This window comes from Columba livia, chromosome Z, assembly GCF_036013475.1.
Source record: "Columba livia isolate bColLiv1 breed racing homer chromosome Z, bColLiv1.pat.W.v2, whole genome shotgun sequence".
Classification (NCBI taxonomy): Eukaryota; Metazoa; Chordata; class Aves; order Columbiformes; family Columbidae; genus Columba; species Columba livia.
The window spans coordinates 30,699,473-30,725,779 of NC_088642.1; the positions used below are offsets into that span (position 1 = coordinate 30,699,473).

Consider the following 26,307-nt stretch of genomic DNA (forward strand, 5'->3'; position numbering starts at 1 on the left):
GAACCACCTCCACATCACCTTTACCACCTGTGACCAGCGTCTGCAGGCTTTTGCTTCACCATCCTCCAGGGACACGGACTGATTGTTTCCTTCAGAGCTGTGTCAGTGATCCCCCCTTTGTGGGATCCCAAGCACCTGCAGAAACTTGAGTTCATTTCTGCCTTTTACTTTGCTGGAGGTTTGTTCGTTGTTTCAGGATCTGCAGTTCAGGAGCATGGCAGCAGAGGGCTCATTAACATCCAAAATGCCCTTACAAGCCAAGGCTCTTCTGCAGCATTTTCCTAAAGCCTGGTGTGGATGATTAGAGAGATTTCAGGAATAGCCAAACAGAGAGCATTTCAGTAATAAATAGGAATGAAGCAGTATTTCTTCTATTTCCTTCCCCCCTCTCCCTCCTCCCCATTTCCAGAAGAGGTGGTATCAGCAGCCTTCAGTTCTTACGGATCTGGAGCATCTCCTGATGCAGGCACAATATGTCAGAAAAGGGGGTGTCTGAAACCCCAGTTGAGTGAGGAGACAGTCCAGGACACCTCAAGAGGAATCACACTCCTCTGAACCAAGAGGTGGGTGTTCCTGGGAATCTCAGGTGCCACAGCACAGCGATACAGTTTATGTACTCATGCTGGAGTGTATTCTGCTGCAATTAGGAATTACTCAGCTGCCCTGCACTGCACTCCCTGCCATGTGCTCTGGCCCTTGAGGGCAACCCATAACAGGGGAGGATTTTGGACTCCACTGACTTAGGCTCTATCCCTTTCGCCCCCATCCAAGGTAGGCGGGGGGCAGGAAGGGAACAGGGCAGCAGGCAGGCAGGGAACCGGCAGGGGACTGATAGTGGGCAGGCAGCAGGCAGGCAGGGAGGGTACAGGCAGGGGGCAGGCAGGGGGCAGGCAGGGAGCAGGCGGGATGGTAGGCAGCAGGCAGGCAGGGGACAGGGCAGTGGGCAGGCAGCAAACAGGCAGGAGGAGGGCAGCGGGCAGGCAGGGAGGTGGGCAGGCAGGGTGGCAGGCAGGGGGCAGGCAGGGGGTAGACGGGGAGCAGGCAGGAGGCAGGCAGGGGCAGACAGCAGGCAGGAAGGGGCAGGGAGGGGGCAGGCAGAGGCAGGCAGAGGCAGGCAGGCGGGGCGTGGCCCAGCAAAGGGGGATGGGGTTGTAGCTGGGCTTGTCCCAGTGGGGCAGCATTCTAAAACTGACGAGGACCAGGTGGCCTCCTGTGACCCTAGGAAGAAATTGGTGTGCTCTGCTCGCTCCCTGAAATGCCTGTACACCAATGCGCGCAGCATGGGGAATAAGCAGGAGGAGTTAGAATCCTGTGTTCGGTCGGGAGATTATGATCTGGTGGCAATTACAGAAACATGGTGGGACAGTTCACATGACTGGAATGTGGTCATGGGTGGCTATGCCCTTTTCAGGAAAGACAGGCCAGCCAGGCGTGGTGGTGGAGTTGCTCTCTATGTGAGAGAGCAACTACAGTGTACTAAATTCTGCGCAGGAGCGGATGAGGAGCAAGTTGCAAGTGTATGGGTCAGGATCAAGGGGCAGGCTGGCAGGGGTGACACTGTTGTGGGCGTCTGTTACCGGCCACCAGATCAGGCTGAGGAAGTTGATGAGGCCTTCTATGGGCAGCTGAGAGTGGCCTCACAGTCACAGGCCCTGGTTGTTGTGGGGGATTTTAACTTCCCTGATGTTTGCTGGAAGGACCATTCAGCCAGCCAGCCACAGTCCAGGAGGTTCCTCCAGTGCATTGGTGATAACTTCCTCATGCAGATGGTGGAGGAGCCGACTAGGAGAGGTGCACTGCTGGATCTCATCCTCACTAACAAGGAGGGTCTGGTCGAAGCAGTAAAGGTTGAGGGCTGCCTGGGTTGCAGTGACCACGAGATGGTGGAGTTCAGCATCTTGTGTGGCAGGAACAGAATAGCAAGTAGAATTGCAACCCTGGACTTTAGCAGGGCTAACTGCTTGAAGGAAAAGGGGCCCAAGATAGCTGGATTGCATTCAGAGATTGCTTCTTCCACGCTCAGGATCAGAGCATCCCCACACGTAGGAAGTCAAGGAAGGGAGCCAGGAGGCGTGTGTGGTGGAATAGGGATCTGTTGGGTATGCTCAAGCAGAAGAGGAGAGTTTACAGGTCATGGAAGCAGGGGCTGGCTACTTGGGAAGAATATAAGGCTGCTGTTAGAGGATGTAGGAAGGCAGCTAGGATAGCCAAGGCCTCCTTAGAATTACAGCTGGCGAGAGGGGTCAAGGACAGCAAAAAGAACTTTTTCAAATACATAGCAGATAAAACTAATACCAGAGGCAATGTAGGCCCACTGATGAATGGGGTGGGTGCCCTGGTGGCAGAAGATACAGAGAAGGCAGAATTACTGAATGCCTTCTTTATCTCTGTCTACTCTGCCGGAGGCTGTCCTGGGGAGCCCTGTACCCCTGAGACCCCGGATGAAGCCAGGTCAATGGAGAAGTTTGATTTAGTTGACGAAGACTGGGTTAGGGAGCAATTAAATAGTCTGGACATCCATAAATCCATGGGTCCAGATGGGATGCATCCGCAGGTGCTGAGGAAGCTGGGTGAAGTCATTGCTGGACCGCTCTCCATCATCTTTGCCAAGTCTTGGGAAATGGGAGAGGTGCCTGAGGATTGGAGGAAAGCAAATGTCACTCCAGTCTTCAAAAAGGGCAGGAGGGAGGACCCAGGTAATTATAGACTGGTCAGCCTCACCTCTCTCCCTGGGAAAGTAATGGAACAGCTTATCCTTGGTGCCATCTCAAGGGTAAGTCATGCTTGACCAACCTCATAGCCTCTTATAAGAAAGTAACAAGGTGGATGGATGATGGCAGAGCGGTGGATGTGGTCTACCTTGACTTCAATAAAGCCTTTGACACAGTCTCCCACAGCATCCTCACAGCTAAGTTGAGGAGGTGTGGTCTAGACAATAGAGTAGTGAGGTGGGTTGCAAACTGGCTTAAGGAGAGAAGCCAGAGAGTGGTAGTCAATGGTGCGGAGTCTAGCTGGAAGCCAGTATCTAGTGGGGTGCCTCAGGGGTCAGTACTGGGGCCAATATTATTTGATACATTCATTAACGATTTGGATGAGGCAATTGAGTGTACCAACAGCAAGTTTGCTGATGACACTAAGCTGGGAGGAGTGGCTGACATGCCAGAAGGCTGTGCTGCCATCCAGCGGGACCTGGACAGGCTGGAGAGTTGGGCGGGGAATAACCTGATGAAATTTAACAAGGGAAAGTGTAGAGTCCTGCATCTGGGCAGGAACAACCCCAGGTTCCAGTATAGGTTGGGAAATTACATATTAGAGAGCAGTGTAGGGGAAAGGGACCTGGGGGTCCTGGTGGACAACAGGATGACCATGAGCCAGCATTGTGCCCTTGTGGCCAGGAAGGCCAATGGCATCCTGGGGTCTATTAGAAGGGGGGTGGTTAGCAGATCGAGAGAGGTCCTCCTTCCTCTCTACTCTGCCCTGGTGAGACCCCATCTAGAATATTGTGCCCCTCAGTTCAAGAAGGGCAGGGAACTGCTGGAGAGGGTCCATCGTAGGGCAACGAAGATGATGAAGAGAGTGGAGCACCTCCCTTACAAAAAAAGGCTGAGGGAGCTGGGTCTCTTTAGCTTTGAGAAGAGGAGACTGAGGGCTGACCTTATTAATGTTTATAAATATGTAACGAGTGAGTGCCGCGAGGATGGAGCCAGGCTCTTCTTTGTGACAGCCAATTGTAAGACAAGGGGTAACGGGTTCAAACTGGAACACAAGAGATTTCACTTAAATTTGAGAAGAAACTTCTTCTCAGTGAGGGTGTCAGAGCACTGGAACAGGCTGCCCAGGGAGGTTGTGGACTCTCCTTATCTGGAAGGAGAAAAGCCCACGCGGACACATTCCTGTGTAACCTCATCCAGGCGTTCCTGCTCCAGCAGGGGGTTGGACTAGATGATCTTTTGAGGTCCCTTCCAACCCCTAACTTTCTGTGATTCTGTGCACGCACCAATCGGCGCTGGCTGCAGGGGGGGCGAGGCGGTGTGCGGCCATTGCCGCACGCCCCTGCCCCGCCCACTCGCGCGCCCTGGCCTCCGCGCCGCGGGCGGTCCCGGCGATGCTGGGAATGAGAGTTGCTGCAGCCACGCTGCTGCGGCGCGGTGCCGGGGCAGCCGCCATGTCCACCCTGCTGGTCAGCCAGCCGCGCTACGCCTGGCTGCGGGAGCTGGGCCTGCAGGAGGAGAACCCGGGAGTGTACAACGGGCGCTGGGGCGGCGGCGGCCAGGTGCGGGCGGCGCAGCGGTGTGAGGAGGGGAGCGGGACCGCGGGAGCCGGGTCCTGAGGGGCGGGGGGCGGTGCCGCGTCGCGGGGACCTCGGCGGGGCCCTTGGGCGTTGCGTCCCCTCCTTGGGGCAGAGAGACGGCCGCGGCCCCACTGCTCATCCTCCCCTTCCTGCCGTAGGTGGTGACGACGTTCTGCCCCGCCAACAACCAGCCCATCGCCAGCGTCCGACAGGTGAGCAGGCCCGGCCCGGGCGAGGGCCCCGGGGGCAGGGAAAGGCCGGAGGCCGGAGTGGCGGTTGTTCCTCGGTTGGTTTGAGAGCTGCTTCTCCTTCCCACAGGGCTCGCGGGGGGCACGAGGCCGCCAGGGAGGGAGGCGGTGGGAGTGGGAACCCCGCGGCGGTTGTTGGAGCTCAGCCCAGCTCGGGTCCGCCGCTGCAGACGGGTCTGTGGCTGTGCGGGGAGAAAACCGGCCGTGCACCCCTGCGTCCCGCCCCCCGCCCCTCTTGCAATGGGTGTTGGGTAGAGCCTTTGCTGCCTGTGTTCGGGCGGTACAGAACGGGTCGATCGCGGCTGTTCGGTGGAGCCGACTGGCCGGGGGGAGCATGAGGGAGAGCAACGTGGAGTTCACGTGGTAAATTTGTGCAAGTTTTTAGTGTAAGAATGGTGATGTGGCGCTAACTGCCTGCTTCTAAATGTTCTTATTTCCCGTCTGATTGGCCTATTACGTGAGGCTGATGGAGTACGAGAGTCCTCATAGCCTCTGTTCAGTAGTATCTAAGATAGAAGACTTGACCATGCCAGATTAACAGTTTGACTCTGTGGTCTTAAAGGTCTTTTCCAACCGAAACAATTCTATGAAGCTATATGAGTATATGATGAATGCTTCCCTTATAACTATTTTTTATGGAGCGCCCTTTGTGATATGAAGGAAAGTTTCTGCTAAATTTTTGTTGTTGTTGCTTAGGCAGCACATATACTTTTTCTCAACAGTAACTTCAAGCAAATTGACATGCCATATTGGGACCAAACTATATTAACGTCCTGTGAAAGTGGTATTCTGTAGTGCAGCACTGTCCACTAGAAATGTCTTGCTTGGGATGCAAAAGCTTTTCTGTGGTGTTTGTTGTGGGGTTTTGGTTTTCCAAACTTTTCCTTTTGCATGCTTCTTCATGTAGGCTAATTTGGAGGATTATGAAGAAACAGTAAAGGCGGCTAAAGAGGCATGGAAGGTCTGGGCTGATGTAAGTTAACAGAGACTTATATTTTATAGCATACCTCTGGCAGGTAAAGGCCATTCAATTTCCCTGTCAGGTGCAGTTGTAAAAACGTGTTCATATTGTATATGTTGCATTAAAGCAAAAATCTGTAATGAGGGCCTTTAGAAACAAACCCACACAAGTTGCACACATTACCATTGAGGTACAAAGATGAGGGCATTGACTTGTGGAAAATGTTTGTTTTGAAAAGCTGGGCAAATTTGCACAGTTTTGTGCCTATAAGCCATTGCCAAGAGATCTGCTGAAGTTCAGAAACCTTGTAGTGAGCAAATTCTCCCTGTGGGTGGGTTTAACTTCCTGTTACAGCGTGGTTTCTCCTGTGAGAACTCTGCAGAATATTTGGATACCTAATTTGTGGTGATAACCCTGTTCTCGTGGGGTGAGGAAGACTGCTGGTTTTGAGTTTGCTTTTTTGTTTTTTTTTTTTTTTTTTTGTTCACCAGCTGTCCTTGTGTTTCATGAAACTGCTACATTATTCCAAAACTTTAGTGTTATGTTTCTGTCTCAGGTAGTAGCTCAACTTTTTCCTTAGCAAGCTGTAGTTCTCAGTGCACCTGTACAAACAGTGTCCAGCCAGCATACATTCTCTTGCTGGCTGTGCCAGGCTTGGTTTTTATAGGTCCCTGCTGTTTCTTTGATACAAGCTGAAACCTGAATTTCATAAGGGGTTGGCCATTCTGTATTTTATCCAGTAAATCCTTCACCTTGTCTGAAAGTTTAGGACAAATGCAGTAGCTCCCTCAGGATATGTTAGTATGTGTTCTTTTGTTACAATTTGGGAATACAATGTTGGTGAGCGTATACCAGGGCCTAATGTGTTTGGAAATAATTTGAAAGCAATCTAACAACCAACAGATCCAATGCTTTCAAGTCTCAAGGCTGTTTGTTTTTATTTTGTGAATTTCATTGCTTGTAATGAGTTTGTCTGAAAGATTTGGCCTGTAAAGAGATGTGCTTGCATTGATATGTATTTCTCACCTCTCTCTTTCCAGACAACTGCTGTTCTTCAGCAGTTTCTGACCCTGTAAATCGAGTTGCATGTGTATGGTTTGTTATTGACCCTGACTATTGATTGTTATCTAGCATACTGATAACACATTAAAAAAAAATCTATTAATACATGGTATAGGGATTTCATTTTTCCATGATTGAGGCTTCTGTCCGTCTCAGCATCTGCTAACAAAATAAATGTCAGCAGCTATTGCCATACAGAATGTTAAATACACTTCAAAAGCTCAGAAACTGGTAAGTGTGCTTTTATAAAAAACACTTGTTTCCTGAGACGCAGCTGATTGTTTGGGGGCATTGTGAGTGGTGTAGCTCAACAGAAGCAGCATAACTAATAATCTGAATTATTCTGGCAATATTCAGTGGAACTGGAGTTTTGAACAGACATAAATTTGTGTAGTGTTATCAGTCTCACCGAGGACAGAAACAGTTTCTGGTAAAGTGGTGTACATGATCAAAATGAACAAGTAACAATGTCTTGGGAAGATAGGGGGAAAAGCAGAGCAATTAGTGATTTCTTACTGTAGAAGTAGAAAACTAGACATATATATTCAGCAGAATTCACAGATTTTCAGTCTCAAACAGATTCTTTCGTTTTCTTTTGTTTTGACTAGATCCCTGCACCTAAGCGTGGAGAAATAGTGCGGCAGATTGGTGATGCCCTGAGACAAAAGATCAAAGTTTTGGGAAGTTTGGTAAGGTGTTTTAAGAAGCAGCTTAACTTGGTGTTGGGGGAAGGAGTATGTCAAGACCATTTTTAGCGTACTAGTCAGGAATACTAACCTTAATAATTGTTAAAATGTCATTAATTCTGTTAGATTGCCTAAAGAAATGTCAGGGTTTTTTTTAAAAAAAAGGGAAAAATAAAAAAAAATGTAAGATTACATTCTGGCATCCTAAACAGAAAATGATAGTATAAAATAGGAAAAGAAAACAGAATTCATTCTGAGCCTGTGCTCTGGCTGGGAGAAGCATTACAACTGTCGCCCTGCTGTTTCCCCACTTGTCTGTCAGACAGGGCACTGTCTGATTCTATAAGTGTCCTGAAAAAGAACTACCTCTAACACAGAGCTTTTAACCTTGAAGTCTTTCTGGTGATCTGTAGGATTTTGCAAACTGACATGTGAAGGTATAAGGCTTCAGAAGGTGAGATAATCTTATGGACATCTTGCATTGCTGTGCAGGACATAAAGGCTGAAGGACTGCTCCTTTAAAACACTTGCTAGTTGCTAGGGAAGAAAAGAAGACAAGTGGGGAACTTGCTACTTTCCTTTTACAGGGCTTGCCTGCATTGCTGCTATTCAGACAGAGCTGTCAGTGAATAACTCCATGTGTAGTCAGGCCCATATTGTTAACCTACAAAACTTTGTTCTGCTGTTTCCCTTGATGTTGTCTCCACAGCAGAGTTTCCATGGTGGAATTAAGAGTGCTAACATACTTTTATATTCAAAAATGGTACAGCTTCCCTGGTGAGTGTGGGCAGACAGAACTTTGCTGTATGTTCCTTGGACAAAACTTGTTGCTTATTTACCAGAGCATTTTTCTAGTTTTCCCAAACAGGTACGTCTGTTCAGTTCTTCCAGGGTAGGGGGTGAGCTCTAGGGTGAAAGCTGTGTGGTAGGTTTTAGGACTTTTCCTGGCTTTAGAATATGTAAAAGGGAAAGGTATGGCAACTCACCTTTCCATATGCTGTTGGAAATTTCCAGCCTCGCCTCAAGATGTCTTTGTCAAGTATCCAGATGTATTTCTACTGCACTTACAGACTCAGTGCTCTTAGTAGATATGTCTCATGCCTCTCCATTTTTGGACACAGACAGGGGCTGTTCCTTCTATCTCAAGATGACCACAAGCATCATATAAATGCCTAGAAATACACTTAGTCATTTTTATTTTGACCTTTATAAGGGGAGTAAAATCTTGTGGCAATCCTTTGAACCTGATTCCTCACTTAATAGCTTATTCAAAGTACAGTCATCTGTCTAAATTGGTGGGTGATATCTCTGTGAAAGTCACACCTAGGTATTACAGCATAACTGTAAAATCAAGTGGGCGTAAATGAATGACTTCTCAATTCCTAAGTTAGTGAATTTTCTCACTTTTGAAGGAAAATGTCTTCAAATACTAGCTTATTCTTGTTGATGGTCTGTGTCTGTTGTGCACATCTAACATGCTTTTAACAGAAGGACATAGTTTAGGATTGACTTCAGCTAGAAAAAAAAATGAAAAAGCAATCCTAAACCTCCTGGGTTACTAAACTAATGAAGATGTGTAGACATTTTCAGCGATGTCTGAAAATGGAATCTCTCAAACTCACTTTAAAGTGTTGTGAAATGAGTATTTTGCTTATGAAAAATGTAAATGACCATTTCCTTTTCCTGGAGAAGAGTCAGCCCTCTTTTCCAATTTATTCCATACTTGGTCCACAATGTATGCAAATGTCCTAATGGAAATTCAGAGTATCATTGATCTAAACCTATGAACCTGATTACTGTTGGATACTACTTTCAGCAGATTATTTTTAATTTCCTCCTCCGTTCATTAATTTCTCCTTCTAATTTCCTGTTATCATATGGGAATTTGAGTCCTTTCTAGTTGTCTATTGCATTCTTTCTTTAAGCTGAGAATAACTGAGGAAGAAGTTAATCTCTTCTGATAAAAAAAAGTGTATTAAATCTTACTTGGTGTACAGATATGCCTGACATTAGTGGGAGACAAAATGTGTTTTGGATGCAAGGGAATTTTTTTTTTTTAATAATTTTGTCTTCCTCTTAATTTTTTCAGGTCTCTTTGGAAATGGGGAAGATTTTTGTGGAAGGTGTTGGGGAAGTGCAGGAGTATGTTGATGTGTGCGACTATGCTCTTGGTTTGTCCCGAATGATTGGTGGACCTGTCTTGCCTTCAGAAAGTTAGTATGTGTGTATACATGTTGTTTTCTGTTGTGGTGTGGTTTTTTTTGTTGTGGTTTTTGTTTGTTTGGATTTTGTTTTTGTTTGTTTTTGGTTTTTTTGGGGGGGTGTTTGTTGTTTTTTGTGTTTTGTTTGTTTGTTTTTTACAAATGAAGAGATGGAGATGTAGCTTAAATGTGCAGTGATGTGGTGCAGCAAAATTTCTGTTCTATGAGTTATTTAGGGAGCATGTTGTCTAGGAATAGATGTGCTGGTAGGCAGTAGTGCCACCTAAAGAGCTATCTAGCCTGTGGCGTACAGCAAGAGAGGATATAGATTTTTCTCTCCACTCTTTGAAGCATTAGATCCTCTTGGATTTATTTTTTAATTAAGGTGCTAGAGGAAAGTTGGTAAAAAGTTCAGCAGAGCACTAAGAAATGAAAGACCTTTTTGTCAGTTATTGTTTAGCAAACAATCACCATTCTGTTAACTGAATTGTTAAAATAACAAAACTTCATGTTGTGCTGTTATTATTTTTTTTGTACAACCTAGCTAACCTTGTTCCAGTGAGCTGTGAAGGACATGTCATACAGCTCTCCACAAGCTAATGGTGTGGTGGACAGAGGACTGATGCGGTGCCCCTTGCTCACACAGTTTCCTTTTTAAAGAAACATTAAATGATGCAAAATACGTTACACTGTGTCTTTGCTTTCAGGACCTGGCCATGCCCTTATAGAGCAGTGGAATCCCCTGGGGTTAGTAGGAATCATCACTGCCTTTAACTTCCCGGTAGCAGTTTATGGATGGAACAGCGCAATTGCAATGATCTGTGGAAATGCTTGCATCTGGTAAGATATAGCTCTCCAATGTACTAACTGTTTTAAAATTAGAGAGTTGTTATCTCAGCCATGAAATAGTTATCAAATGTCTGGTGTTTCTGTCTCATGTAGGCTTAATTTCTATTTACTTTTAGGTTCACTGTAGTCAAAGAGCTTGGTTTTACTTTATGGTAACCTGTTTTATGAGACAATGAGACTGAGGCTTGTCCAGAACTTAGCCAAATGGCCTGTTGTTAATAAAGAAGCAGGTGGAGGTCTTGTGGCAGTTGTAGAGAACAGTTAGTATTTTCAGAATTGCTACACCTAAAATTAAGAATCTAAGTAAAAAAAAGTAGCTTTACTTCCTCTCCCAGCTCCTGCTTCACTTTCATCTACCTGTTTCACTGTAGTGTCTAGCATAGTTCTTGTTCATATGGATTTTGGCAGAAGCTCTGAATGATAAGCTGTGGAGAGAGACACCTGAGTTCCTGTCTTGACATGCATCTGAAAACCGGCCTAACCAAAATGTGCTGTATTTCAGATAACATAAAAATTGCATGCTTGAATTATTTCTAATCCTCGAAGAACTGAAAATAAAATAATTTCACTATTTCTGTTTTTTTTCTTTTTAGGAAGGGTGCTCCTACAACATCACTCATTAGTGTTGCTGTTACAAAGTAAGTTCTGGTTTCTTTGCTTTCTGGTTTGCTTTTTAAACAACTTTTCTGTTTGAGGTAGTGCTTGTGATCAGAAGAACTGCTTCCCCTTGTAACCTTAGAAATCACAGTATACATAGGATGTTACCTATACTGTTGGACAGTTTTTTCTGGGAGCTGGACTGTGTTTTTGGTGTAGTAGGGTTAGCTATGCAGTTTGGTTCCTTGTAGAACACAAACTGCTGGTGAAATTCAGCTTTTCCTTGATCACTTACTTGTGTTTCTTAATAATCCCTTTTTTGGGACTCTCAGCCCAACATTAACAATCAGTTTCTTTGCAAATTCTTCTGTCTGGCCATGTAGACCTATGTCCTGAAGTCTTTCCCACAGTCTTTATCCAAACCTAGTAACTCTTCAGCATGAGTTTCTAGGCTTCAAAAGTTAATAAAAAAAAGAAGAACTCCAAAGAATAAATGTCATAGTGATAATGACTCTAGGATTATTGCTATTTTGCTTACTATATGAGCATTTTAAAAATGTATCTATTGTTTGCTAAAAATAACATACATTTTTAAATGCTACGTAGAAATAGGCCCCTTCAAAATAACTGATTATTAAATCTTGTAGCTTTAACATTAGCTTTGGAGAACAGTGGCCCCAAACTACTTATGGGTATTTTGTGTAGCTCCATAAAGTTATATAAATGTCTCTTTCTAATGGTGAAAAACTGTACAGCCAAGGTTTTTACACACTGATCTAATGCTTGTCTGTGCCAATTGTGTGAACACATAATGAATATATTTTAGAGTCTTACTTCTGCGTGACCTGTGGCTGTAACTCCAAAGTCTTTAAGAGAGAAATGTGTTATGTATAGTACAAACTACATGTCATTTAACTGCCAGACTGCTGATTTTTAAAAATCTGTACATTCTTCATGTGCATGGTCAGACAGTTTTAATGGTTCATTCCATGTTACAGGCACCTGTCAGAAACCTCTGAAATTTTTTTGTCTTTGATTTTAGGATAATTTCCAGAGTCTTGGAGGATAACAAAGTGCCTGGAGCAATCTGTTCTCTGGTTTGTGGTGGAGCAGATATTGGGTAGGTAACATTTATTGTGTCTTGTGAAGATGTGTAGAGGATGAATAATATTCTTTGAGGTATTTCTCAAAGTTTTTCTGATCTCCAGGAGTTCCCAGCACATGCACGTACTTGTTGTCATCATTTTAATCAACTGGTCTGAAACTCTGGCCCTGCTGTAAACATAATGCATATTTCTACTTGCTGTTGTGAGATCATATATTTAATTGAAGAGACATGGCTAAGTTTGTATTCTACTTCTGCATATGCTTACACCCAAAGAACACAGCTAATGTTAAATTCCACTCATCATGTTCTTAAGAGTTTTAATTTTCTAGTCCATTGGCCTTTAGGACCTCTTGTGGGGGAGAATACTTCCCCATTTTCCATGCTCAGATAGGACTCTGCACTTGCTCATAGATACATACCTGTGCTTGGAAGCTGTACAAATCAAATTGTTTTGTTTGACTATTAAAATATGGAAGTTCCTAGTACAAATGTATATCCAGATTATTCTTTGGAGCATTTCAAGAGAAGACAAAACAGATGGTAAGCATTAAAAAAAAGCCACAGGGATGCATATTTTCTTAGGGAACGTAACAATTTCAGCCAATGTCACTACTCACTTTAGATTGAATTTCAAAATTAGTACAGGTGATGCTCTTATAGTCTGAAAAGGGGGAGGGAAACAGCCTTGTTCCTCTTTTCTGACTAAGAAGCAGCTTTCCTGACATCTGCTCAATCACCTGACGTTTCCAAAGAAGTGGCTCTGACTTTGAAAAATCTCCCTGGTTGAAGTTCGTTTATCTGGAAGGTGCAGGCAATTTTTTCAGCAGTCTGCTTTTCCATTGGACATGGTGGTATGTCTTCTGTTGTGCAGGACAGCAATGGCGAGAGATGAGAGAATCGACCTGTTGTCTTTCACTGGAAGCACGAAAGTGGGCAAGCAAGTGGCACTTATGGTTCAGGAGAGATTTGGTGAGTGTGTGGGGTCTCCTCTATTTCTTTCCATGGTTGAGAAAGGCAGGGAAGTGCTATAGGATTTTAAAATAACTCAGCATTTTTTCCAGGGCTTCCACAAATCCATGGCCCTACAGGTAATCTGGGGACGTCCATGAATATAATTGTGTGGACATTGTCAAGATGAACAGCCAAGGCCTATGGTCTTTTGGCAATATGTTAATGGATAAAAGGTGCTGTTTTTGTTGCAAATATTTAAATGTTTACAGGCATGAGTCCCTGCACAGCTGCTGGATTCTAACTTTTTACTTTTAAGTGGAAAATCTTGTGAATAGGATTTTCTCATTTTACACATTTGAAGTTCATAGGAGTGTAGAAATACCAACCAACCAACCAACAAACAGATTACAAATGTTCACCCAGAAGTAGATGGTGATTTTTTCTCTCAGTTTTGAAATAGAACAGCTGGCAGAAAAATAAATAAACCTATTTAAATTTTATGTTTGATCTCTGTAGCACTTCTTCCTCTTCTTTGTCTGTATTATACTATTTATGCTGCAACTTTTCCTGTTTTCATATTTTTCTTTCCAGTGCTACTTTTGTGTATTTTTTAAGCTTCTTTCTGTCGTAACTGCTTTCCAAGTATCTTTCTTCACAATATGTGATAGATGTAGCATTTGGTGTAATTTTCTGCTTTGCTTAGAGCTTTTAATCGACTGTAATGCCTAAAACACTTTGTCTATTGAGAAAAATATGTTTAATGAAACCTAGCTCTAGTTAGAGGTGAGCTAACTGAATGAGGTGCAGTGAATACACGTGTGCATGACTACTTGTTTTTTTTTTTCATTTTTATTAGGTCGAAGTCTGCTGGAACTGGGAGGAAATAATGCCATTATTGGTAACGTGCACTGTAGAAATTTAGTCCCATAGGTGATATTTGGAAGTTAGTATGGAAATGTTAGTAGTAAATTGTCCCTTTTTTCTTCTCTCCCCATCCCCGGGGGGTTTAAAAAGTCTAGTAGAATGTCATGGGGTTTTTCTTCTGTCTTCAGTGTTGTGGAGGGGTAATATTTAAAATAAAAAATGAAAGTTCAAGCTCTCATATGTATTCACCTTTGAAGTGAAGAAGGGAGTGGGAGAAGCAGGGAGCTTCAGTATTGGGGCATGGACAATGCTGAATAAATTTATTCTAGGATAGTTCTTATCTTGTGAATACCACATTTTTACCATTTTAGAAAACAGGTACACATTATATAAAGTTTAACACACTTATGATACTTGACATCAAAGCATGAAGGTATTTGTTTCAGTAGCACATGTTACAGGATTAAGTAGCTTAAGGTATGATCCAGTTCCCAGAAAAACATAGCATAAACCCTGTGAAGCTGAGCAAAGTGATGCAAAGAAAATACAAGCTAGATAAATGCTTAAATTGCTGTCCTGTTGTGTTGAAGCCTTCTTTTTCACCTTTTTCGTATCATGAACAAATGTAATTGCCTATCTAGAATATTAAGCTCTTTTGAAAACCACATTTGAGCAGGTCTTTCTTTTTTTCCTGTGCTGCTTCACAGCCAGTACCACAAACGTAATACTTAGAAAATTGTTTCCTTTTTCTTATGAAAGTCCTGTAGTTTCTGGAATTGGTTTTGAATGATGGCATAAACATTGTTTGGTTGGACTTTGTCCCAAGTTTAATAATAATTTTTGGATACTTAGAGAATTCTGTGGGACTGGCTAAGCTGAGGGATCCTTTGAGGCTTTTATGTACTAGCTTTGCTTTAAACATCCTGGTGTTTTCTAGCCAGATAAATTTGTTCAGCTCAGTTATATTTTACATTATTGTGTACTTTTATGTTTCAGCTACCTTTTTGCATGCTGTCTGGATACACTTTGCTGTTGTTTCTTTAAGCTTCTCAGCATCTCAGTGATAGGACAAGGTGATGAAACGGCAAGAAAATGCTTGTAGTTTCTTGAATTAAAATGAAACTCAGGTTCTTTGCAAGCTTTATTGCAAAAGGCTATCTTTAGTTGTTCATACCTATGTTTGTGTTCAGTTGCAAATGTTTAATTCCAGATGTAAAAGTAGTAGAAGTTTGGAGGTGTTTCTGTATATCTTAGCGTTCTGTGCTAGTGCTGCTATTCCTAATGCTTCTTGACCAACCTGTCAGTTTATTATATTGTTTGGTGTCTTAAGTCTTGTGAACTACCTGTATACTTCATTAACATGCTAATGTTTTTGTTTTTGTTAAGTGTTTGAAGATGCAGACCTGAACCTTGTCATCCCATCTGCTCTGTTTGCTGCTGTGGGAACAGCAGGTCAGAGGTGCACAACTGTTAGAAGGCTGGTGAGTAAATGTATGTTGTCTGATTTGGGCAGCTCCGAGTTGAAAATTAATTCCAAATTAGCTCAGAAAATGCATGACAATTCCTAATATTATGAAGAGCAAGAAATAATCTATGAAACACATTTTTGCTTTGTCAAAAATTGGTATGATGGGAAAATAAGATGGTAGTTCGTCATACTACTGTACTTCTAGCTCCACAGGGGTTTTTTGTATGTGTTTCTAAATGTACCTGGTGCTAGAACTCAGGAAAATAAAACTTATCATAATTCCGGTATTTCTTTCTGTTTTCATTGTCAGTGCTGCTTTGCTTTTGCCTGCTACAAATTTTGGTGCAGGATTTAGAGTTCAGGAAAGCAAGAGTGTGTGTTGCTTACTTTATTATGAATTTTAACTCGTAATTTTCAATAAGTTTAAAGGTGTTATAATGTCAGCCTGTGTCTGTATAGTCTTTTCAGGGTTGGGTTGATGGGGTAAATATTCACCAAAATTTATGTGGGTTAACTTTGGGTGTATAAGAAGAACAGTGATTCCTCAAATTATAGCAATAAAAAACACTTCAGTATTTGTCCTGAAGCACTTAACTGAAGCATTTGCAGCACACATAGATACCATTAATCTGAGAAGGTATCAGTGAAACATAAACAGGTTTTTGTTTCTTGGCTTCTGTTAAATCTTCATGTTGAAGATTTTAGATCTTCATTCCATGGCGTTGGTGCTGTTTTGATGTCCTGCTCGTGGGTTTAATTTTAGGATATGCTGAATATGAGCAACACTATCTCCACACTTCCGTCAGCCATTTTCCAAGTATAGTTGTACTTCAGGAAGTTACAGAGGCTGAGCTGTCTTATAGCCTTCTTACCATGTTTTGTTTAGTTCCTCCATGAAAGCATCCATGACGAGGTGGTGGCAAAGCTTGCTAAGGCGTATGCCCAGGTCCGCATTGGTGATCCATGGGATTGTAAGTAGCTGTTTGCCAACTCATGGGTTTAGGAGACAAGTTTCTGTTTGTTTCTTTGTGTTTAAGTTTCCAAGAGTTTATAGATCAAAGCCATCCGGTTTTAGCAGTTTACCAGGGAGTGGGGTAGCTGGTTTCATTTAGAATACAAACTCTGAAAGGAAGATAAAGAATCCATCTATTACTGCTTATCTTGGACAGGTGAAATGATTACTTCCAAAATGTCATTCTAAGGATATTTTGAAATGTGTACAATTTTGCTGAAAGTATGTCTTTGGATCTTTGGTTTTTAGCTGACACTCTGTATGGGCCTCTTCATACCAAAGAAGCTGTGAAAATGTTCCTTGATACAGTAGAACAAGCAAAACAACAGGGTGGCTCTGTCGTCTGCGGTGGAAAGGTGACTTACTTGTATTCTCCCTGCTACATTTAGTGCTCTAGGAAAAAAAATTCAGTGACATGGTGGCTTCAGCCAAGATTGCACCTCAATTTGTCCCATCAGCCATTACAGGATGTTAAGCTAGTCAGTCTGAGAACGTTTGAATTATGATCCTGTCTTCAGGGTAAAGATGGGTCTATTTAGGAGCTGTGTTCTTCTCCAATAAATGGCTAAGAGATTTTGGCTGTTCCTTGCACTACTCCCTAGTCACAAGTGATGGTAAAAATACAAACAGAAACATAAACGAGTATCAAACACATAACAAAGAATTGCTGTTTTGTCCCTGGATTCATAATATCAAACTTCAGGAAATACTGAAGATTCAAGGGAGCCACTTGCGTATCTTCATCATATGGGACATTTAATTTTCATGGACCTATCACTCTAGCAATTCTTGTCTTTCACTGGCACCTTCTTTATTCCTAATACCTTTGAAGTTCTAATCGAAGTTACCTACTCTGATGACCTGACCTTATATTTCTGAATGCTAGGCAGAGCTATAACAGTCAGACCATGAAGGATTCTCGTCCTACACTTGTACTAAGCAGGATGCTGGTTTGAGCTTCCTCACTTGTTTCTGCTTTTATGTGTTTTGAAGGTTATAAATCGCCCTGGAAACTATGTTGAACCAACCATTGTGACTGGCCTTCCTCATGATGCACCCGTTGTCCACACTGAGACATTTGCCCCCATACTATATGTGCTGAAATTTAAGGTAAAATAACAATGGGGAGTTAGTCAGGTGTCAAGGATGCTAACAGAAGAGGAGGGAGATTTCAGATGTATGTTGTGTTCATGTGATTGTGCTGGCACTTTAACTGTGGTAACTGTTGTTCTGCACTGTGAAATATCCACTGTAATAGCTTACCTCACTGTGTAGCTACATGTATGCATTTTCTGTGAAAAGCACTGGAATTAAGATGACAGTCTGTACAGGAATAGATTTTTTTTATTGCTCATGTATGTTTTGAGCAGCGGTGGAGGTGTCTTGTGACAGATTTGTTGCATGTATATTTTTCAAGTAGCATACAGTGTATTTGCATTATGTCTGGTGCATTGGATTTTTTTCTCACAGTGCTTATTTGTAACTGCTGTGCTTTGAATGGTCATTTTATGTTCATTTTAGGAGCAAGAGGAGGTTTTTGCCTGGAATAATGAAGTAAAACAAGGTCTTTCCAGCAGTATCTTTACCAAAGATTTGGGAAGGATTTTCTGCTGGCTTGGGTATAATTTAAGTTATTTTTCTACCTTCCTGAAGCATATGATCAGAGTCTTTAATGTATTTTGTAAACCTATGCACAATGCTAGCTGAGCATTTTGTAGCCCTCATTTTAGGAAAGGAGCTTTTCCTGATCCTGAGGAGTAATTGTGTCTTACCTTTGTAGGCCAAAGGGATCTGACTGTGGAATTGTCAATGTCAACATCCCAACTAGTGGGGCTGAGATTGGAGGAGCTTTTGGTATGTTACTTATGCTTTTTTCTTTATCCTTTAAATGTTGAAATCCTCTAGTATCATGTCTAGAGACTTGGTATTTTTCCTCAAGCTTCGTTTTTCTTAAAGCTGGGTGGACTTATTTTTCAAGGTTTAAATCAGTCCATTTAAATGGCTAACTCTGAAAAAATATTAGGTTAATTTTGAATGATACTGCTTTAGCAGAAAAACATTTAGCAGAAAGACATTGACTAGACATATCACAGAATCACAGAATGTTAGGGATTGGAAGGGACCTTGAAAGATCGTTGGATTTCAGCTTTTAAAAATCTATGTGTTTGCTTTTTAAATATTCCATGTGTAATTTTCCTCCCCCCCACCAAGGGAATGCAACTCAGAAGTATGTTCTGAATGTGTTTAGAGATGTGGCTGAGTGGAAAACTGTTTGAAAAAAAGTTTAAATTAAAACAATCATGGGAATTTTTGTTATGTATGCTTACATGTGTATATGAAAATTATAGCATAGAGCATTTTTGTGAGAAATTCTTTAAATACATTTTTGTCTTTATTTCTCTTTTTTTGTGTATACTGAAGGAAGTGAGGGGATGCAAGAAGAAATATTCACTTTACCATTTAAATAGTACAAGAACAAGCACATTCTTGTACTCTTGTCTCATGTTAAAACAAAATATCTTCAAAACAAGGTCCCCTGGTGCCAGCATAATGAGACTTTCAACTCACAGATGTTTTTTGGATCAAGCATGAGGAGAGAGCTAGCTGTGTGAGTTGTATGTGGTGGTGTTCTGGTAATTTATTTCAGATATAGAACAAGGGAAAGGGAATATTTTTCTCCATGAGCTTTTATAAAAATTATCACCTCCTGGAGTTAGTCCAGATTCCCATGCTCCAAAAAAATTTCAAGTTTTCATTTATAACATCTTTCTTACAGGTGGGGAAAAGCACACTGGTGGGGGAAGAGAATCTGGAAGTGATTCATGGAAACTTTATATGAGACGGTCTACTTGGTAAGACAGACTTCTGGAATTCCAAATAAATGTAAATTACAGATAAACTTGCAAATGTTCGAAGTTTATAAATCCTGACTGTGGGAGGTTATCTTTGCTAAATGCAAGATAACCATGAATAAGTGTAATTGCCTTCATGCAAGAATTTACATCTGTGTTACTAGTAAAAGTTGATTTAAAGGGTCTAGTTAAAGACCTTTCTATACTCACTGTTCCTCAAGAGGGACAAAAATTGTCATTTTTTTTCCCTCTTGCCTGATTTTAACCTTGGCAAAAATTGGATTACTGAAACTTGGGAGGAAATACATGAAGTGGCAACAACAGTGAAGGGGCACTATTGCCAGTGGTGGATGATTTAGCTACGTTTTGTATATCTATCCATGTATCTCCTGACAGCCTGTAGTGGCTGGCTGTTCCCACTCTCCGCTACCTTCCTGTAGCCTTTACCTGTGCATGTTAGCACAGGTAAAGGCTACAGGCTTATGAACGTAAGTAATTCCACCTCGATTCTTCTGTATGGACATTCTCTTAGTGAGAGACTGAGGTGATACTTTACTTTCTCTTTGATCTCTCAAGAAAGAGATAATGGGCAATGTGGTCTTTCCCCACACCTAATTACTGTATTGAAAACCGGAGTAAAGTCAGTTCATAGCTTTAAACAAGCGAACTGCTTACAGAAGTCTTGTGTATGTGTGACAGAAATCAGAAGCCTTGTACACAGGAAACGGATGGTATAACCTGCCTCAGTGGTCAAGCCTGATCTCTAAATACTTGTTTCTCTTCCAGTACGATCAACTACAGCAAGGATTTACCTTTGGCTCAAGGAATTAAGTTTCAGTAACAGCCTTACGAACAGACGTGCTATGAAGTCTCCTAACATTTCAGAAACAAGCACCTTCTTTCATGGTGAAGAAAATTAGTTATCTGGAATTTATCTGCAGCAAGGATACTAATTATGTCAAATAATGAGCTACTCTAAAATTGCTTCACTTTCAATCTATAAAGTTACTACTTTACTCTTCAAATAAAAGTACGTGGTCTTTGAGAAGAAGACAGGGTGACTGAAAGTAACAAAATTGGGTTTAGGTGGCCTGCATAATTTTCTGTTGCATTATCACTATAGTTCAGTATCAAAACTGTCTGTATCTCCTTCCTCCCCACCATTTCCTGATATTTCCAGCTAGCAGGTCTATACTTCAAGTATGTGCTGGTTTTCCTACAGATAATTTGGTGCTGTGGGAGGTGGGCAGTACAAGGCTATTTTTTAGTGTATAAATAAACGCAAATTTTGTGAGATACCTTGGGCTTCTAGTTTTTTGTTTGTTTGTTTTTTGTTGTTGTTCATTGTTTTGGAGCAGGAATATTAAGCCAACTCTTCATTTTCACACGCTGAGCTGCTGGCTGGGAGAAGTATCACTGGGCTGAAAGGACCACTTTCATTTTCCTGCCTCATTCAGAAAGGAGACTTTGACCCTGTGTGTTGGAAGGTAAGGGGTAAGAGCAGGGGCTTCTGAAGTCTCCTGGAATATCCTTCTAACGCTAGAAGGAGTCACAGCCAGTTCAGGTTGTCACAGCCGTTGTCACACTGTGCCACCAAAGCAGCTGAAGAACTGAAGATGCAGCCAGGAGAATAGACTACCAGAGGGAGTTTGCAGGGCAAAGGCGAATTGTTTATTAGCTTTTCACTTTACATGGGGGTTTCGCATGGCAAGTGAAGATCGCAGCGATCAGTAGCTCCTTTAGGAGCCTTGCTTGGAATCCAGGATGAGAAAAGACAGGGTGCTACTAGGCTGATTTTAGCTTTCCACTGAGCTTAGCTTTCCTTCTGAGCTTTTCAATCTACTGTTTTTGGAGGAGATTTCTTTTCCTTTCAATCTTATGTACCAAATTTCCACAATCATCTCTGAATGTGTCACAGCTGTTCATTCTGGGTGCAGATTCTTGGACTCTGATTTGGCTTCTGATTTATTTTGTTGCTAAGATGTTATAATGGCAATGTCATCCAAACTGTGTTAAAGGTCCAACATACTGCAATGCTAGCTGGTCTTCTTTCACTATAACATTTAGCTTTAAAATACACTGTGTTTCTAAGTTTGCATCTGTGTTACAGAAGGTATTTCAGGTTTGACTTTCTATAGAACAAAGAGTAGGCAGCCGAAGTTTTTTCCTGTTGAGTCTCTTACAGCCAGGTGAACTCTCTCCTGTAGCTCTTTGTGCTTGGCCATTTAACTAGGAAACAGATGTCATGAAAGAATGGTGCATATTTGCACATAGAAAGAACTGAAATCACCTAAACAGAGATGGCAAAGAATCCAATTTCAAAATGTAATTATTCTGAAAATAGCCCAAGCTACAGAAACAATATTCTTTACCGCTGTTCTTTTGCACTGAATGTCACTATGAAACTCTCAACAATTTAAAAATAAGTTAAAGAGCTCCTGTCTTCCACCTTCTTGCTGCTTATTAGTCGTTTTGTTTTTTTTAATAGTGTCATTACATAATATCTGTTGTTCTAGAAAACAAAAACATTTTTACTCTTCTTGGATAACATAATTTCACAAATCCACTGGTTTAATTTACAGGAATAACGTTAGGTCTGCTGTCTGGCTTTAGATATGTGAACTCAGGCCATGGAATAGAACAAAAATGGGATGGTGAGTGATGTTTGGTCTTCAAATATTCTGAAAATGAGTGTGAATGGAAAAAATGTAGGAATGTAATCAAAAGAGTGACTAGTAAATGCTAAACTTTTTTTTAAGGGTCAACTTCACCTTTTGATTTTACTTCAATACAAATTTCTGAGTAATCTTGTAGAGGATTCAGCTTGAAATACATGTGCAACTACCTCTGTGTATTGTGAGTAAGCACTTTAGGCCCACTTTATGTAGGCAAATAACAGGCTCTCTCTGTAAGTAGATTACAAATCCATCCTGACTTTTGCTGAGTATGTGAATTACTGTTCCAAAGGTCTTGTTATCTGCATTGTCATTGGACTGCTAGTATGGCATTACAGCAGGTGATCATTGTAGTTTAGCCCCAGCTGGCAACTCTGACCACGCGCTGCTTACTCACCCCTCTCATCCCCTCCTCCTGGTGGGATGGGAAGGGGAATCAGGTAAGAAAAGGTAAAACTCATGTGTTGGGATAAAAACAGTTTCACAGAACAGCAAAGGAAGAGATAAGCAATCAGAATGACAATGAAAGAATATAAAAAGTGAGGGATACATGATGCAATTTCTCTACCATGTTGAAACACTGATGCCTGGCCCGCTCCTGCACAGTGAGCATGAACATCAGTCCTGTACAGCTGATCCCAGAAGTATGGGCACCCGGACCACACTTCATGCTCCGAGACGGTTACACCACATCGCTGGTCCCAGAAATAAAAGGCCCAGACGGTGGTGATTCCCCAAGCAGTGAGCCCCTCCCCTGGCCAGCTACCCCAGCTTTATACTGAGCATGATTTGGTACAGAATACAAATGGCGGGGAATACCCCTTTGGCCAGCTGGGGTCTGCTGTCTTGGCTGCAACCCCTCCTAGCTTCCTGTGAAAATTAACTGTACCCCAGCCAAACCAGCACAGTAATCACAATGCTTAATTTGCTTCCCAGATAGCTGGGTGTTCCTTAGGTAACTTTTGCAATTTGCTTCTCTCCACCCTTATATCTATTTAATTACCTGTTGTTGAATCCTGCCTGAACTGACTTAGCTGAAAGACTTCCAGTGAAGTGGCTCTGGGCAGAGTACCTTTTAAAGACAGCTGCAGATTGTAACAGGTTTTGGCAGTGATTTACATGCCCGTAAGCAGTTATGATTGTGATGAAGTAGTAAAACTAAACAGGTTTAAAGATACTGTAAGCAGCATGTTTCTCAATTTCTGCTTTAATTTGGAAAGTCCACTTGGCAGACTGTAAACTGCATTATCTGTCATTGGAGTATCTCACCCATGGAAAGCAATTTGAGAATTCATAAAGTGTGTCTTGGAGCTATTGGTATGTGCAACATGATGGAACTTGCAATTTTAATACAAATTCTGTCAGTGGCTTCCACTGTTGCATAAACTTAATTACTAACACCAGTGAGTAACAAGTGTTAAATGACATGTGATCAATAATTCATTTGTTAGCACAGTATTGCTTACTGAGAAATGACCTTGATGGGAACAGTATTGCAAGTAACCTCCTTTCTTTTTGCCTTATTAACTGAAGAAAAATGCAAATTCTGCTAGTGTTATTTTTACTTATAAACAGAGCAATTGCTTTTTTAATGAATGGTGAAAAATCAGACCTGTGGGCTGTGAGTTATAGGCTGCCTCTCTTACATTCTATTGCATCCTATCACAGCTTCTAACCCCAGATCTAAAAGCAGGTTGTTGGTACAGGAGCTGTTTTCAGGAATCAGGTAATACTACTTGCCAATAGTAGGTCTCAACTTGGGGTTTTGTGAATAGCTGCCATGCAGTGCTGAATTTAAAACAACTGGGAAAGTGCTCACTGGTGTCTTTCAATAATGAGAGACCAACCCATTCATACTATAACATGTTGTTTTCTCATGGTATTTCTGGCATTCGGTTCCATGTGTTGTTGCTGGGTGGGTTCAAAATCACATAGCTGCCAGAACTATTAATTTGTGGCAGTTGTATTTCTCTATGAGATACTGTATGTATAGCTGCTGCATACAAGACTCATTAGCATGTATTAATCCATCCAAGTATCTGAATTATTTTCAACAGGAGCTGTGTAAAAAATTGAAGTGTAAATTACAGGAGACTTCTTTGCCTGGATTGTCTTCAGGATCTTTTGCCGCATTGATGCTGTACTGATGTATTGGGCATGTATTGCACAAGTGTATATTAATTTTCCTATGTGGAAGGGGGCAGAAAGATAACTTAGGATGAATTAATCACACAGTATTAAATTCTTGAGTAAAAACAATGGATTAGCAGGGACATTTTTAATGTATTCAGTATTCTGAAATGTGTATTCCTTGGTGGGCAAAACTTACTGTCATTCCGCATGCCTAGTGTTTGAAAGTAATGGATTAATCGCATTCAGTTGTTTGCAAACTTCTGCTGATACTGAAGTGCTTCTTGCAGCAAAAAGCATCTTGCCTAGACTTGCATCTGAACACGGTTGCCTGCAGGCACCTAGTACAAAGGTACATACTTGTTCACCGTCTCTCTTTCTTCTGCTAACTTATTAGCATTGGGTTTCTATACAGCTCTCCTCCAGCCGACTGGGGAGTGCACGTTGGGACAGGAACTGGCACAGGAAGGCGCAGTGGAGGTGTATCAGCCGTGGTCTTCCTCTCGGTGTCGCTGTCGCTCAGGCCAAAGCCCGCGAAGGGCAGCCCAGCAGCAGTCCCTCCTGCAAGCCAGCTGTTGTCACAGGGGAGTAATTTAGGCTTCTGCTTACTGCAGGACAGTGTTTAGAATCCACAAAGAGCAGTGCGACTTAAAAGAGTTCCGTGGCTGGTTTATTCTATTATTTACTGCATGGGGGAAACACGCCAAGCCTAATGCTGCTGACCTGCTCTCCAGGTGCCTGTACCTGTTCACAAAGCAAACTTTCAGGTGTCTTCCCTCCCTGAAAACCATTTGCTCCAGAGTCTGTATTTTAAAGCTCCGAAGGCAAACTTTCAGAGGACACCTGTACCTGTTGTGGTGCAAACTTTCAGGCACTCCCTCCCTGATAACTGTTTGCTTTGGAGTCTGTGTTTTAGAACCCCAGAGACAAACTGTCAGCAAGGCCTGATAACCGTATGCAGAGCAGACTTTCAGGAAACAAAATTCTCGGAAAAAAAATAAATAATGATAATGTAGAATAGCAGGAGGGCTGGCTCAAGCTGGGTACCTGTGCAGAGGTCCGACGCAACCATAGAAAACCATAGACTTTTATACCATTCATACCATGAGCCAGTCCAATAGCAATATTTCACTTTGGGGTCTTCTTGCTTTTCATTGGATCCTTTTCACTGATTTCATACGTGCCTTTGTTTTGTTTAGCTGTAGATATTGTTTATAATCCTTAGCCTTGCAGGTGCCGTTCTGTCTGAATAAATCCTTTATTCTCAGCAAAGTGCAAAACAATCTTGCAAGTGTTCAGGGTAGTTTGTAGTTGCTTTTGGTAAATAAAAGCAGAACTTTACAGCTTAAGATTTCAGCAAATCCAGCTTACTAAATAACATGAAGCAGAGAGTATATTAAAAATCACATAACTTTATACTTCTAGATGATTCATTATATTCAGTATACATTTACTTAAGCTAGATGATTGATATAAAACCTAAATTGGGCTCGTCCACTGACCTGTCAGTAATAAAACCATCGTTATGCAGCCAGTTTATTTAGCAGAGAGAGGTCAAAGTGGGCTCACCCAGGCTGTTGTATTTATAGAATGAAGTGGTTGACTTGTGGTCAAATTGCATGTTGGTGTTCAGTTGCTGTTCTGCTTCCTTGGGGGTTTCCCAAAAGGAGCTCTTGTCCCAGCTACGGATGAGGCCTTCACCTCCTCTGGAGCCTGGACCAAACTGCGGCGGGTTTGGCAGCACAGCTGTGTAAAGCACAAACCTCTTCACCTAGGTGTCTTATATTCCGGCACATCTGGGAACACTATTTCTGAGCCTGTAATTAAATATATTTTATTCTGCAAAAGCCTCAGTTGATCAGTGTCAGAGGAAGGCACATCCCTCTGTTACAATGAAGTCTGAGAAGATGGAAATAGTGGTAATTGTGCTTCATGCTTCGCTGGCACTATCCTGACAGGTGTCCCAAGCCTGCTTAGATGCAGTAGTGAAATTAGCATCATCCATTCCCTTATTCAGGGGAGTGTTATGAAGGTGATGAAATGACAGCATGCAAGTTTAAGAATTAGAGACTGAGGAAGAACAGAGGATAAATACCATCCCTCTTGCTCCTAAGACTTCTATTTAATCCCTAAGCTATTAGTGAGTGCTTACTGTCTTCTGTCTTTTGTGGATTTTAAGAGGCTACTCACTCATTGGCCTGTGATTTAGACTGACATACAATGATTTAAACCTCTCAGTCTGATGTGGCAGCTGCATTTGAGAAGTATCTAAAAAGTGCAGCGCATACCTCTTCTTTGAGTTGTATTTCTTCTAACTACATTTTTTACCACAACTGTTTGTATTTTTTATGT

General features: G+C 42.0%; 1 protein-coding gene across 1 annotated transcript; it reads left to right on the forward strand.

The window, feature by feature from the left end:
* The first annotated feature begins 4,066 nt into the window (after positions 1-4,066).
* On the forward strand, positions 4,067-20,448 carry ALDH7A1 (aldehyde dehydrogenase 7 family member A1). The gene is made up of 18 exons (XM_005506697.3): positions 4,067-4,273; positions 4,450-4,503; positions 5,447-5,512; positions 7,171-7,251; positions 9,338-9,461; positions 10,157-10,289; positions 10,892-10,936; positions 11,938-12,015; positions 12,875-12,972; positions 13,811-13,852; positions 15,205-15,299; positions 16,173-16,257; positions 16,548-16,654; positions 17,292-17,408; positions 17,820-17,917; positions 18,079-18,152; positions 19,075-19,150; positions 19,937-20,448. Exons 1-18 carry the CDS (start codon positions 4,106-4,108, stop codon positions 19,989-19,991), a joined length of 1,596 nt encoding a protein of 531 aa, XP_005506754.2. The 5' UTR covers positions 4,067-4,105; the 3' UTR covers positions 19,992-20,448.
* Positions 20,449-26,307: the final 5,859 nt, after the last annotated feature.

Excerpts from the sequence above, each read along its gene's own strand:
- ALDH7A1 (XM_005506697.3), top strand. The coding sequence starts at position 4,106 with ATGCTGGGAATGAGAGTTGCTGCAGCCACGCTGCTGCGGCGCGGTGCC. Across the intron at positions 12,016-12,874 it reads TGTGGTGGAGCAGATATTGG|GACAGCAATGGCGAGAGATG; the intron begins GTAGGTAACATT and ends TCTGTTGTGCAG. Across the intron at positions 19,151-19,936 it reads TATATGAGACGGTCTACTTG|TACGATCAACTACAGCAAGG; the intron begins GTAAGACAGACT and ends TTTCTCTTCCAG.